This window comes from Erythrolamprus reginae, chromosome 5, assembly GCF_031021105.1.
Source record: "Erythrolamprus reginae isolate rEryReg1 chromosome 5, rEryReg1.hap1, whole genome shotgun sequence".
NCBI lineage: Eukaryota > Metazoa > Chordata > Lepidosauria > Squamata > Dipsadidae > Erythrolamprus > Erythrolamprus reginae.
The window spans coordinates 83968103-83980726 of record NC_091954.1 but is presented as its reverse complement, the minus strand read 5'-3'; the positions used below and the strand labels follow the sequence as shown (position 1 = coordinate 83980726).

At 35.4% G+C, this 12624-nt stretch overlaps 1 protein-coding gene across 9 annotated transcripts in view; it reads right to left on the bottom strand.

Moving 5' to 3' along the window:
- Positions 1 to 12624, bottom strand: part of AGFG1 (ArfGAP with FG repeats 1) — a 33414-nt gene that overhangs the window by 16938 nt on the left and 3852 nt on the right. For all 9 annotated transcript variants that reach the window (XM_070753325.1, XM_070753319.1, XM_070753321.1 and 6 more), the window contains exons 3-6: positions 9717 to 9832; positions 8362 to 8524; positions 7637 to 7790; positions 363 to 482 (exon numbers count right to left, since the gene is read on the bottom strand). In XM_070753325.1, coding sequence (XP_070609426.1) covers positions 363 to 482; positions 7637 to 7790; positions 8362 to 8524; positions 9717 to 9832 — 553 coding nt within the window. The remainder of the gene's footprint in view (positions 1 to 362; positions 483 to 7636; positions 7791 to 8361; positions 8525 to 9716; positions 9833 to 12624) is intronic.

The following is a 12624-nucleotide window of genomic DNA, read 5'->3' as shown; positions in this document are numbered from 1 at the left end:
ACAAATAAAGAAGAAGAAGAAGAAAGCAAAAGTCCTTACACATGAGGTAGTTTTAGCCAAACCAATTTATCTTGCATGAGAAAAAAAAGACTCATCTTAAGATAAGATGTATTATTTTTTCCAAAAAATAGTATTTACATCATGTGTAGGAGTAATTCAGAAGCTATAATATAAAAACTTCATGCATGAACATAACCCACATCAAGTAAAGCAAAAGAAAAGGAACATTCATTTTTCAGGTTTCCCCAGAGCTTCAGATTATGTGTGTTAAGAGAAGTAGATACAAGATCGAAGAAATATTCCAACTATAGTGTCCAGATTAGTTTATATTAAAGGAATTAACAACATCAGAGCATTTCTACCTGTATTTTGGTGCTGAAAAGCAGACTGACTTGCTGTGGGGAAACCACCAAAATTACTCGAAGCACTTGACTGTCCAAATGCATCAAAGTTTGCAAAACCTGCGTTTGCAGAGTTCTGCGCTGTAAAGTGCAAATGAACAAAAATATGTTAATGATATGAAAACAAAGATAAACTGAACAGAATAGGATAATTATATAATTATACTTTAGGATAATTATACCACTTGAAAGTACAATGTACAGGACAAACATTTTTATATATATTTTGCAAACCTACCCTACATGGAAATTGCTATTCTTTTAATTCTATTTATATATAAATCTAATCTAATATCAGATCTAATATCTGTCAACAAAAATGAAAATACCATTTTGTTATCCCATTATTATACTATACCCTGGTTATTACCTATTTTCTTTCTGAAACCCTACAAACTAATTTAAAAAAAACAAGTTATACATGTTGCTAAGGCACAAGAGTGTTGTTTTTTAGTTTACCAAAATGGCTCTAGGTGTGCTTTCCAAATCATAAATCTATTATTTAAGATGAATTCACATACCGTTCTAATTCAAAACAAAATAACAAAGGCTTCAGCCTGACAATAACATTTGTGGGGTCCATACTGCCCCCATCCTCCTGGCCTTACGGAAAGCCTTAAAAATCTGGCTCTGCCAGCAGGCCTGGCCCGTTGAGCAATAGCACCTAGCTCCGGCCTAGAAGTGATTAATGTTTTTAGTATTGGGGTTTTAAATGGTTGCATATTGTTTTATTGTTGTACACTGCCCAGAGTCCGTCAGAAGTTGGGCGGCCTATAAATTTAATAAATTAAATTAAATTAAAATTTATTATTGATCAAGTTTCGGGGTAGAGTTAGAGTGACTCTACACTTACCTCTATCCTGGACAGATGCCCTTCCTGACGCCTACCCAGAGTAAGGTACAGTAATAGCAATAACAATAGCACTTCAACTATATACTGACCCATAGTGTTTTATAGTCCTAAGTGATTTACAGAATCAACATATTGCCACCAATAATCTTGATTCCTCATTTTACCAACCTCAGAAGGATGGAAGGCTTAGTCAACCTCAAGCCTATCAGGATTGAACTCAGAGCTGTAGGCAGAGTTCACATGCAATACTGTATTCTAACCACTGCTCCACCAGGGGATGGATGCATGGATGGATAGTTAGTATAGGGACTACAGTGTCATAAAAAAGAGTTTACAGTTCAGTATTATATGTGAAATCTAGGCTACATGACATATTTTAACTGAGACAATTTGATTTGAAGTATATTATGATTTATATTATGATATGTATGTTACAATTTGAAGAGAATAGAATAGAATAGAATTCTTTATTGGCCATGTATGACTGGACACACAAGGAATTTGTCTCTGGTACATATCCTAGGACTATTACTAAGTGTTGTATCTTATGATTCTTGACAAATATATTTTATTTTTTCTTATGTAGACTGAGAGCATATACACCAATGACAAATGTCTTGTGTGTCCAGTCACACTTGGCTAATTCCAATAAAGAATTTTAAGTATATTATGATAAAGATGTGAGAATTAATGGTTTTACAAATATTGCCGAACTGCCACTTCGAGAAAATGAGAAATTCTATACTTCTCTCCACGATGCATGAATGGAATTGTTAAACCACTAGTATTCATATATTATTGAGCTTCTCAAGTGTAACTCTATTGATTTTGGCTTCTAAGTATTCATTGTTTTAATAACAAACATAAAACATTGAAGGCATATGACAATAAAGCAAACTATGTATGTAATTGCATAAAGAAAGTAATTTTTTAAAGGAAAATCATTTTCAAATTTGGAAACACTGCACAAATAGAAAATTACTCGTGACTACAATAACTACTTTTAATATATCACACAATGAAATAAAGAAATCCAAAATGCTTTTAAACAACAATACATTATAATCATTTGCATAAGTAAATGCTCCTATAAACTTGAGAGTTTACTGGATTGTTCAATCTAGATGGGAAAAGCCTCTCATTTTACTAAAGAGTTACTGTCAGCTAATTACTTCACAGTATCTAAGAGTGTAAGTATGTAATATATTGTATTAACATTGATAATGTAACATTTAGTTAAAATATAAACAGATTAATAACTTTCAAAATTAAAACATAAAGAATATTAATAAATATACACCATCAAAAACAATGCTTAAAAACCATTATATTCACCTATAAAACACATCTGAATAAAAATGCTGTTAGCTGCCAATGGAAAGATTAATGCAAAGAAACCAAGTTTTGTTACTCTTCGCAGGGTATCAGAATAGGAATAAGGCAGTTCTCACCTAACAATATGAATTGGAATCTGCAACTCAGCCACTAAGCAAAGCAACGACTAAATGGGAAATAACATACCAGCTGGAAAGAGACAAAACTACTCAGTTTTACACCTTAAGTTTTTGTTCACCTCCTAAAAACTACTCTGCCCTTTGGAATGTTCCAGTGCCTGTTTACTTACTTACATCAGGAATATTTGATCACACTGGTGTCCTATCCTTTTCCTGATTCTTTCTGCTGCCAGTATAATCACAATATTTTCAATACAATATTTTCAATGTAGAAGAGCAGTACTCTCTAATCTCTGCAATAAGGGGAAGGGTCAGGTAAAAGAGAGATTCCCACAGAAATCACTTTATTTTTCTCTTCCTCACCCACTACAAAGAGAGATTGAAGGATTACGAGATTACAAGAGAGTATTGCAAGCTGTTTACACTGTGCCTGGAATTCCCAACCTAATTTCTGGGAATAGAACCACTTCCTCTCCAATCTCTGAAAGGGGGGAGGGAGGAAGAGATGCAATTAATATTAATAATAATAATAATAATAATCTGAAATTGATTCATCATCCAACCAATTACAACAATTCTATGAAATATCTTGCAAATATCACCAACATCAAAATTAATGCTCTTCCTTAAAAAAGGGCATTCACTACTCTATAGCTATATGAATTGTAACCTGCAACTACTGTAGCTAAAGATTTAATCCCACTCAATTACAGAGTCCTCTTTTAGCAACTGCCTAATTTGGTGACCCTTTGCAATTATAGCAGTAAAAGTAATTATGTTTAATCCTTGCATTTATAAGAAAGCTGAGTTAAGACCACAGAAAAAAATCAGTTTGACTTAGTGACTACTTCATTTAATGACCAAGTTGCTGGTGTCAACTGTGTTCACTAAATAACTAAATAATCAAATAACTAAATAGTAAATAACTGTACTATCAACTCATCACCAAAGTAAAGACCTGCCTTCTAGAACTCTTGTAAGAGTAAAGAATATTATGATTACATTCTTATCCTTTTAAAATATGTAACTAAAGGCTGAAACTTCATATGCATTGTATTATAATTAACAGTCTTTCTAGATTACAAAAATTTGGAAAAACCATTTTACATAATAGTTCAGAAAAGTAAAATGTTTAATCAAAATAAAACTACTAAACAGAATGCACAGAATATGCATTTATTTGTTAATTTAGTTATTTAATTTATATAGACATCTACTTCATAGAACAAATGATTCTGGGCAGCTTACAAAAAGTTAAAACAATAGCTAAACACCTAATATAATTATTAATATTAGTTAACTACTGACTTCAACATAAATGATTCAGATCATTGAAAACTTTAATGACTTATGTGAGGCATCTTCTTTCTCAGATTTCTTTTTAAAAATATAATAGCACCAACAATTCATTATTTAATCAGGTAACAGATTCCATGTGAATGGGGGACATGGAAGAGAGGCCTTACAAGGATCTAGTAACACCAACAGAAAAATCCATATCATCCAGGTTAACTCACACATTAAAGTGTTTCTAGGAAAGAATGGGAGGATGCTTAAGAGCCCACTTTATTTTTTTAAATTTATCTCCATAGCTGAGTAGCCCCAAGTTAAAAAAGGGAAAAAAACCCCTTTTCCTCTGTCATTCAAGCATCTCTGAGACTCAGACACCAGAACTCTGAGCAGAAAATGCTTTTAAAAAAGATGATCTCTGGCGGGCACGGGACAGGGGTTTATCCTCTGTCCTGGTGCTTCTTGACCTCTCAGTGACTTTCAATGCCATCAACTATGGTATCCTTCTGCGGCAGCTGGAGGGGTTGGGAGTGGGGGGCACTCTTTTACAGTGGTTCTCCTCCTACCTCTCTGGCCGATCGCAGTCGGTGTTAGTGGGAGGTCAGAGGTTGACCTTGAGGTCTCTCTCTTGTGGGGTGCCTCAGGGGTCAGTCCTCTCCCCCCTACTATTTAATATCTACATGAAACCGCTGGGTGACGGCCTCGGAGAGGGTCCGCAAATTGGGCGTCCTCCTCGATCCACAGTTAACATTAGAACATCATCTTTCGGCTGTGGTGAGGAGGGCGTTTGCCCAGGTTCGTCTGGTGCACCAGTTGCGGCCACTGTTCCCTATAAGGTGTGCTGGAGCGCGGAGGTGCAGGCAATAAGAAATCTCTGTGCAGCACTTTTCAAGTGCCGCGCAGAGTGGTGCAGCCATGGGGAACATGCCTCCCTGCCTGCCTTTTCCCCCATGGAGATTCCCGTCCCTCTCAGCCTCCTCCCCATTTCCAAGAGTCGCCAGGTTTGCCCTTCCGCCGCTGCTGCTGCTCTTCGCCTCTCCTGCTCCCGCTGCGGGAGCCATTTCTCCCCCTACCCAACTTCTTGGACAGAGAGAAATCCTCCTCCACTCCTCCAAAGACTGGCTTTCCCTTGCCTGCCTGCCTGCCTGCAGATTCTCCTTCTCTCATCTCCTCCCAACTTCCCAAGACCGGCTTTCTCCCTCCGTACTCCTCCCCCATGGGTCCTCCGGCTGCTCTCCGCAGCCTCTGGGCCCCCAACGTGTCTCAGGAGGCAACAGGGAACAGGCGCAGGAGCCCCAGCCAGGAACCACAGAGTTGGCCTTCTCCGGGTCCCGTCGACTAAACAATGTCGTCTGGCAGGACCTAGGGGAAGAGCCTTCTCTGTGGCGGCCCCGACCCTCTGGAATCAACTCCCCACCAGAGATTCGAACTGCCCCCACCCTCCTCACCTTCTGCAAGATGTTAAAGACCCATTTATGTCACCAGGCATTGGGGGGATTGATGTCTCCCCCCCTCTGACTAGCAAGACTTGAGTATGGTATGATTGTGTTGTGTTTATTGTTTTTAATGTTAGGAGTTTCTTAACTCAGTTTTTCTTTATCATTATATTTGTCTTATATTGTATTGCTATTCTGCTGTGAGCCGCCCTGAGTCCTTGGAGAGGGGCGGCATACAAATCTAATAAATTATTATTATTAATTATTAATTACAATCCTCCCACCCATTCCAAAACACACACAAACACACAGGGAAGGTTTTATTCCAATCCTACAACTGATTTTAAAATTTTCAGTCAGAATCAAGAGGAATTAATAGGAAAATAAGCATTTGACATGTTAAACATATTTTTTGACAGTTCTAGCATTAGATTTTTTATAAAACATGAAGGATTCTGCGCTTGATCAGTTATTTTAATATGTATGTATGTATGTATGTATGTATGTATGTATGCATGCATGGATGCCTATAAAGGAGTCATATAAAGCAACAGAGTGACAAGAATGCTCCCATTATTATTTATTGTTTATTGATTTCTCGGTTAATATTGCTAATATGCTCAAATATATCAAATGTGTGACCACTATTACCACTCTTAAGGTTCTATCCTTCCCACCTGCTTTCCTTTAGATTATTAGCCACCCAGAGTCCCTCAGGAGCTGGGGGACATACAAGTTGAATTAATTAATTAATTATGAGTAATCTAGAACACTTGAGTAATCTAGAACACCTTGAAAACAATAAAGGACAATCACCAAACTGATGTAATCAAGAGTCCAAATCTTCTTTTTGCCAATTATTAAAGGACAAAATCACCCTTGGGATTTGTCTTGGATAGCTAGTAGTTCTCAAGGACAGAAAGGTCCAAGAGCATGACAGATACGGGAAAGCTTGTTTCTTAGAGCCTGTATGACTGTGTGAGTTAATCTTAACACTATCAAATAAGCACTATGTTGCTCATTTTATAGAGATGGAAAATTTGGTCCTCAATATTTACATACCTTCTTGGCCAAATTAATTCTGTACTGTATTTGTAATTATTTCTGATTTAAACTTGCCCAATATAAAATTAACATGAAACTCATTGCTGGTAAGAATTCATTAAAATTAATAAGCTACTTATTAAACTGTATGGTTATATTTCTAACTACCATGTTTCACCTTCTCATTCATCTTAAGAGTATTAATTTTTAGCCTATTAGCGTATAATGCTTCATTATTTTCATGTTTCTTCTTTACTGAATATTTAGTACTGAATATTTTGTTACTTTCACAATAGCATATAACTATTGTTTTATTTATAAATTTTAATTCATTACCATATGTAGTTTTAATCATTTTAATTATAAATTATTCATACTTTGTCAATTAGTTCCTATTTATTTATTTATTCATTTATTCATTCATTCATTAGATTTGTATGCCGCCCCTCTCCGTAGACTCGGGGTGGCTCACAGCAATAATAAAGACAATGTAAAAACAAATCTAATAATTTAAAAAACACTAAAAACCCCATTATTAAAAGCAAACATACACACAAACATACCATGTATAAAATGTATAGGCCCGGGGGAGATGTCTCAGTTCCCCCATGCCTGATGGCAGAGGTGGGTCTTAAGAAGTTTACGAAAGGCAAGGAGGGTAGGGGCAGTTCTAATCTCCGGGGGGAGCTGGTTCCAGAGGGTCAGGGCCGCCACAGAGAAGGCTCTTCCCCTGGGTCCCGCCAAACGACATTGTTTAGTCGACGGGACCCGGAGAAGGCCAACTCTGTGGGACCTATGATAATGCACTGTACATTTTATCTTTTAGCTAAATAGCTTAAAAATTGTATACTTAGATTATTATATTTAGGAAGCCCATAATCTCATAATTTTAAATGTTACAATGTTTGGTCTCTACTGAAACAAATTTGACTATCTCTTCTTTTTTCTCAAATCCTTGACAATATTACAGAAGCCAGTAAATTTGGTTTTCGTGACGTATTTCCTATTTTATTTTTAGGTTTCTATAAACTTTAATTATTAATAACCTTCAGTGATAACCTACATTTGGGATAATTTAATCATTAAACAAATGGCCATACAAATTAGCTCAATCTCAGTATTTATCATTGTCAAACCTAAGATAGTAAATAAAATTACCTGTATGACTGTTGAAATGTGCAAAATTTGCAAAATTTGCAGTAGCTGTGGTATGTGGAGCAGGAGCAGCAAATATGTCTGAACCAAGATCACTGAGAAGATCAAATTGCTTCTTTTCTTGTGACTGCCCATGAGACCGAATTGTAACAGGAGACTGTAAACAAATTGCAGTGGGTTAAACAAGCATGAATTAGAGTAACTAGAATAAACCAGAGTATCGTTTCTAATATAAAAAAACAACACTTTTATCAGTCAACTTATTTTTCATCCAGACAAGGCAATTTAATTAAAGCACTCAGATTTGCTACAGATCTGGCAGTCATCAGTAGAGTACAGTAATGCAAAATTGCACGAAACATTCAAACACTCTCGTGAGAAATATAATTCACTTCCAGACTCTAGTGAAGATAATTGAGGAAACAGAAGTATGTGAAAAATTAAGGAGACCAAAGACTAGGAAGCTGAGAAAATATTTCAGTACTATAGAAGCTTAGAAAAAGAATAGGGAATGACTTTTAAGTAAAAACTCAACAAAATATAGGTGGAAAAAATAAAACCCCTAAAGGAACAGATTACTGAAGGACGAAGAACTAAAGGAAATGAGTGATATTGTAACTACAGAAAAAAACATAGTTTTGTTCTGTTAACATTGTTAACAGAAATATAAAGTAGAACTGAATAGAATTGTTGAGTAGATAGACACTTTTAAAAGATACGTTACTTACTTGTGTAGGTGTGTCTTTATTCAAGTGCAATGCTGGTGCAGACTCTCCCAAAAGAGATTTAAGTGGTTTAACTTCTGGAGTACTGCTTGTACTACTAGCAGATGATCCAGATATGGATGCATGGACAGAAGCCACAACTTTTGCTTGTTCTGGAGGAACATACCTAAAATGCCAAATTAAAACATTTGTATTTATTATTACATCCCCAAATCAATCATTAATAAAGGATGATGTCACAATGCTATTCTAGGCTTTAGAGAACTTAAATTAATCATATGGCTTAAGCAATTATAACCTTACTTTGTTATAATAACTATAATGTAAGAAAAACAGTACGAACAAATATTTTAAATATTAACTGGCATATACAGTAATTGAAATGTACTGAATAGTAGATGTAACTGGTCTAAAACAAATCATAAATGTACCAGGTACATCAAGGTAAATAGTGAATGTAAATAAAGGTAATATAATCTAGCTGGATGAAATTCAACTTCTACAATTGGAACCCTGTGTGTTTATGTGTAGTACCTAAATAAGATCTCCTATTACAAGCTGAGCAAAATTCTCCTATTACAAGCTGAGCAAAATAGGTATTAGCAACAAATATCGACTTAAGAAATACATTTAACTTAAACTGGAAAAGAAAAATTTCAGCTGTTAAGAATTGCTTCAGCCAAGAATTTTATTACAATTTAAAGGAAAAAAGTACATTGTGAATAAATACAACCCTTTCAATGTTAAGTCAAAAATATGTTATACATTAATATCCCTAAAATGGAGGCAATCAAATAAGACATGATTGGGGGCAGGAAGGCCGTTAAGTTATAAAAAGAAAGCAAAATATTTCTCATCTAAGCTTGTGAAAAGTGCAGCAAAACGAGTGGGGGTTGTTAAGAGATATTCCAGGGAAACAGCATCAGGAAATCCATTCAATTGGACACTGTCATGTTCTGAACAACGAACAATAATTTGCTCAAGAAATTAAGTAAAAGTCAAACATTGGACTTGGCCAATTAGTTAAAAGTTTAGTACTTTTGCTCACAATGCCTTTTAACCCTGGGGGAAACAGGGTGAGCTAATTGGTGGTTACTAGAGGAAAGTAATAATGGCAGTGCTTATAGTAGTAAAAATCAGTAGAGGTGCTGTAATATGCATGACAAAGGCAATTTTGAATTTGACTTTGGTAAGAAATTTTCCAGTAATACCTCCACAATGTAATATTGATACAAATAAAACAAATATATGTTTAGGCATTCCACTGGAAATAGAATAGGAAATGTTCTATACTATTATAAGACAAATTCTTATTATAAAAAGTTTGATAACATAATTATAGGGAAATGTGTACCAACCATCTTTTCTTTTCATATTTCTCTTGTAGAAACTCTTTGACTTTTTGAGGGTCCCGGAAGTCTGGAATTGCTGATGATCTATCATCAAATAATCCTAGCCATATCTGTTTACACACCTTTTCAAAGAGAAACAGTATTAAATTAAATGTACTTCCATCTGATCACTTAATGAATTACAATATAGGTTGATCTTGTCTTACAATAATTCCTTTAGGGACAGTTTTGAAATTACAACAGCACTGAAAAAAATGATTTATGACTAATTTCCATTTACGACCATTGCAACATCCCCATGGTCAGGTGATCAAACTTTGGATGTTTGGTAACTAGCATGCCTGTAGGATAGTTGAAGTATCCCGGGATCATGTGATCAAAGACTAAGTCATTTAACAACTGTGTTATTAATTTAACAACTCCAGCGATTAACAATTGTGTCAAGAAAGGTCATAAAATGGCGCAAAACTCACTTAACTGTTTCATTTGCAATAGAAAATTTGAGCTCAATTGTGGTCATACTTCAAGGACTACCTATACTATAATAAAGAGATTGAGACATCTTCAAAGTATTGTGTACATATTCAAACCCATTCATTTTCCCAACATGAATCCACTAAAACTTTATAAAATCTAAAATCTTTATTACGGTTAATGACTATAATACATAGTTATGGGAACCTAATTACATACTTCAAATGATGTTTTTTATAGATTTTATAAAATATTTTAAATACCGTATTTTTCAGAAGACACACCTTAGTTTTTGGGAGGAAAAAAGGGAAAAATATCTTCCTACCAGATATTCATCTGGCGTCCTTAGTTTGGTCAGCTTCAGCACATTATTTTATCCCCTGGTTAAGGCTTAAAAATAAACCTTATTGGAGAGAGTAACAATGAAAGAGCTTGCAAGCAGGTAAGAACTGGGAACATTATTAGTATCTAGTTAGGGCTGGAAAGAAACATTCTGAACAAATAGAGCAATGAAAAAAAGCCTGTACAGACTTAGGGCTCAGAAAACTTTCTTTGCAGAGAGTTAACAATGAAAGAACTTGCAAGCAGCTAAGAGCTGGAAACACCTGGTTAGGACTGGAAAAAAACATTCAGAGCAAGTAGAGCAATGAAAAAAACCCTGCAAAGACTTAGGGGCTTGGAAAACATTCTTTGCAGAGAGAGAAACAATGAAAGAGCCTGCAAGGTAAGAGCTGGGAAGATCGTTAGCAGCATGTTAGGGCTGAAACAGTTTCCCCCCAAAAAGCTACATTCAGAATATAAGACACACTGAAAATTTTTGCCTCTTTTAGGGAGAAAAAAGGTGCGCCTTATACTCTGAAAAATACGGGTTGGTTAATAAAAATAAAATGAACTAAAGCATACCATAAATATAAATATAAATACTGTACTGTAATAGAAGGCTAAAAGTTTAAACATTTATAATTAAATCACTAAATTATGCAACTACTATAGCAGTAACATTTCTCTTTTGGTCATCAACTCGCATAAAATAATATTTACATACACATACATCTCCCTGCAAGTCCTACCAGACTGACTCAGAAGAGAATGAGGGGCAGATGTTCCTAAGACGGACAAATGAAGAATGGCAGGAGTGTACAGATAGTCCTAACTTACCAGCTATCTGTTGAGTAATTGTTCAAGTTGTAATAGTGCTGAACGGGTTGTCTTTACTCAGATTTATATGGCCACCCACTCACTCTCAGTAATTCTGGGTAGCTTACAAACAATAACAACCCAGTATAAAAGAGTAAAAAACAATACTCCCTACCCAGGGGCCGAATGCTCTTACTTGCTGCTACCGGTGCGCTACATGTGCAGCTTAAGTCATCTCAGGTTTGTGCAGGTGTCCTCAGCATTATTTTGCTTCTGGGCATGTGCAGGAAGCAAAAATGTGCCTAAGTTTTGCGAGGGGACAGACACATGTGAGATTTTGTGCAAGAGCATGCGTCCCCTCGCAAGATTTTGCTTCTGGGCATGAAAAATTGAAGAAAAAAAATCTCACCACCCAAAGGACTGGCACTGTAACAGCCACACACGAATTGCACAATCTGGCAACCACTACCAGTGCGCAATCGCCTACCGCACCGGTAGTACCCATCCCTGTCCTTGCCCCTCTGGCTGGTTTTAACTTTATGACCGGTTCTCCAAATTCATAGTAGTTCCAAATGATTATTTGAGTGATAGGATTAAAAGTCTTTCATTCCAAATGTGTATTTTGTGCACCAGATTCCAATTGTGAGTTAGTGAGATGATTTTTCTACTATCGTTGTACATTCCCTGCATACCAACCATATTGTTTTCAGTATTTCGTTTAGTTTTGGATAATCATATTCGTAAAACTCAAGTAAAACAACATTCTTATACTGAACAGTACTGAAATACTTCTTACTACAGTTATTCAGATAATTCCTCTGCACCTTCTAAAGAATTACATTTTTCTTTTACCAAAGAAAACAATAATCTACCAAAAAACCTCTACCCTAATTATAATTAATTTGGCCACAGCAAAATGTCATATTTCAGGGGTTGGGAACAAATATTATTTGTTAAAAATAACTGATTAAATAAAAGATTGTTGATTTAAAATTCCAGATCTGTTAGTCATTTCTTACCATTATTTTAGCTAATATAATTCTGCAGCTTAAACTATGTGTTATGACTAAGCTTCTTGGAATTCATGCACACTAATGTCTAGAAAAAGACTTTAAATTCATGTCATATAGTCTTACGCATTTTGATAATTTTAAGGACATTAAGAAATCTCTTGTGTTCTATATCCCATAAAACATGCTGTAGCAGCACTATTATGATGCAATATTAACAGGAACAAACATTTTAGGAAATACCACCCATATTTCTAGGAAGTTCCACCCATGTTGAAAAGTTCACTCTGAAA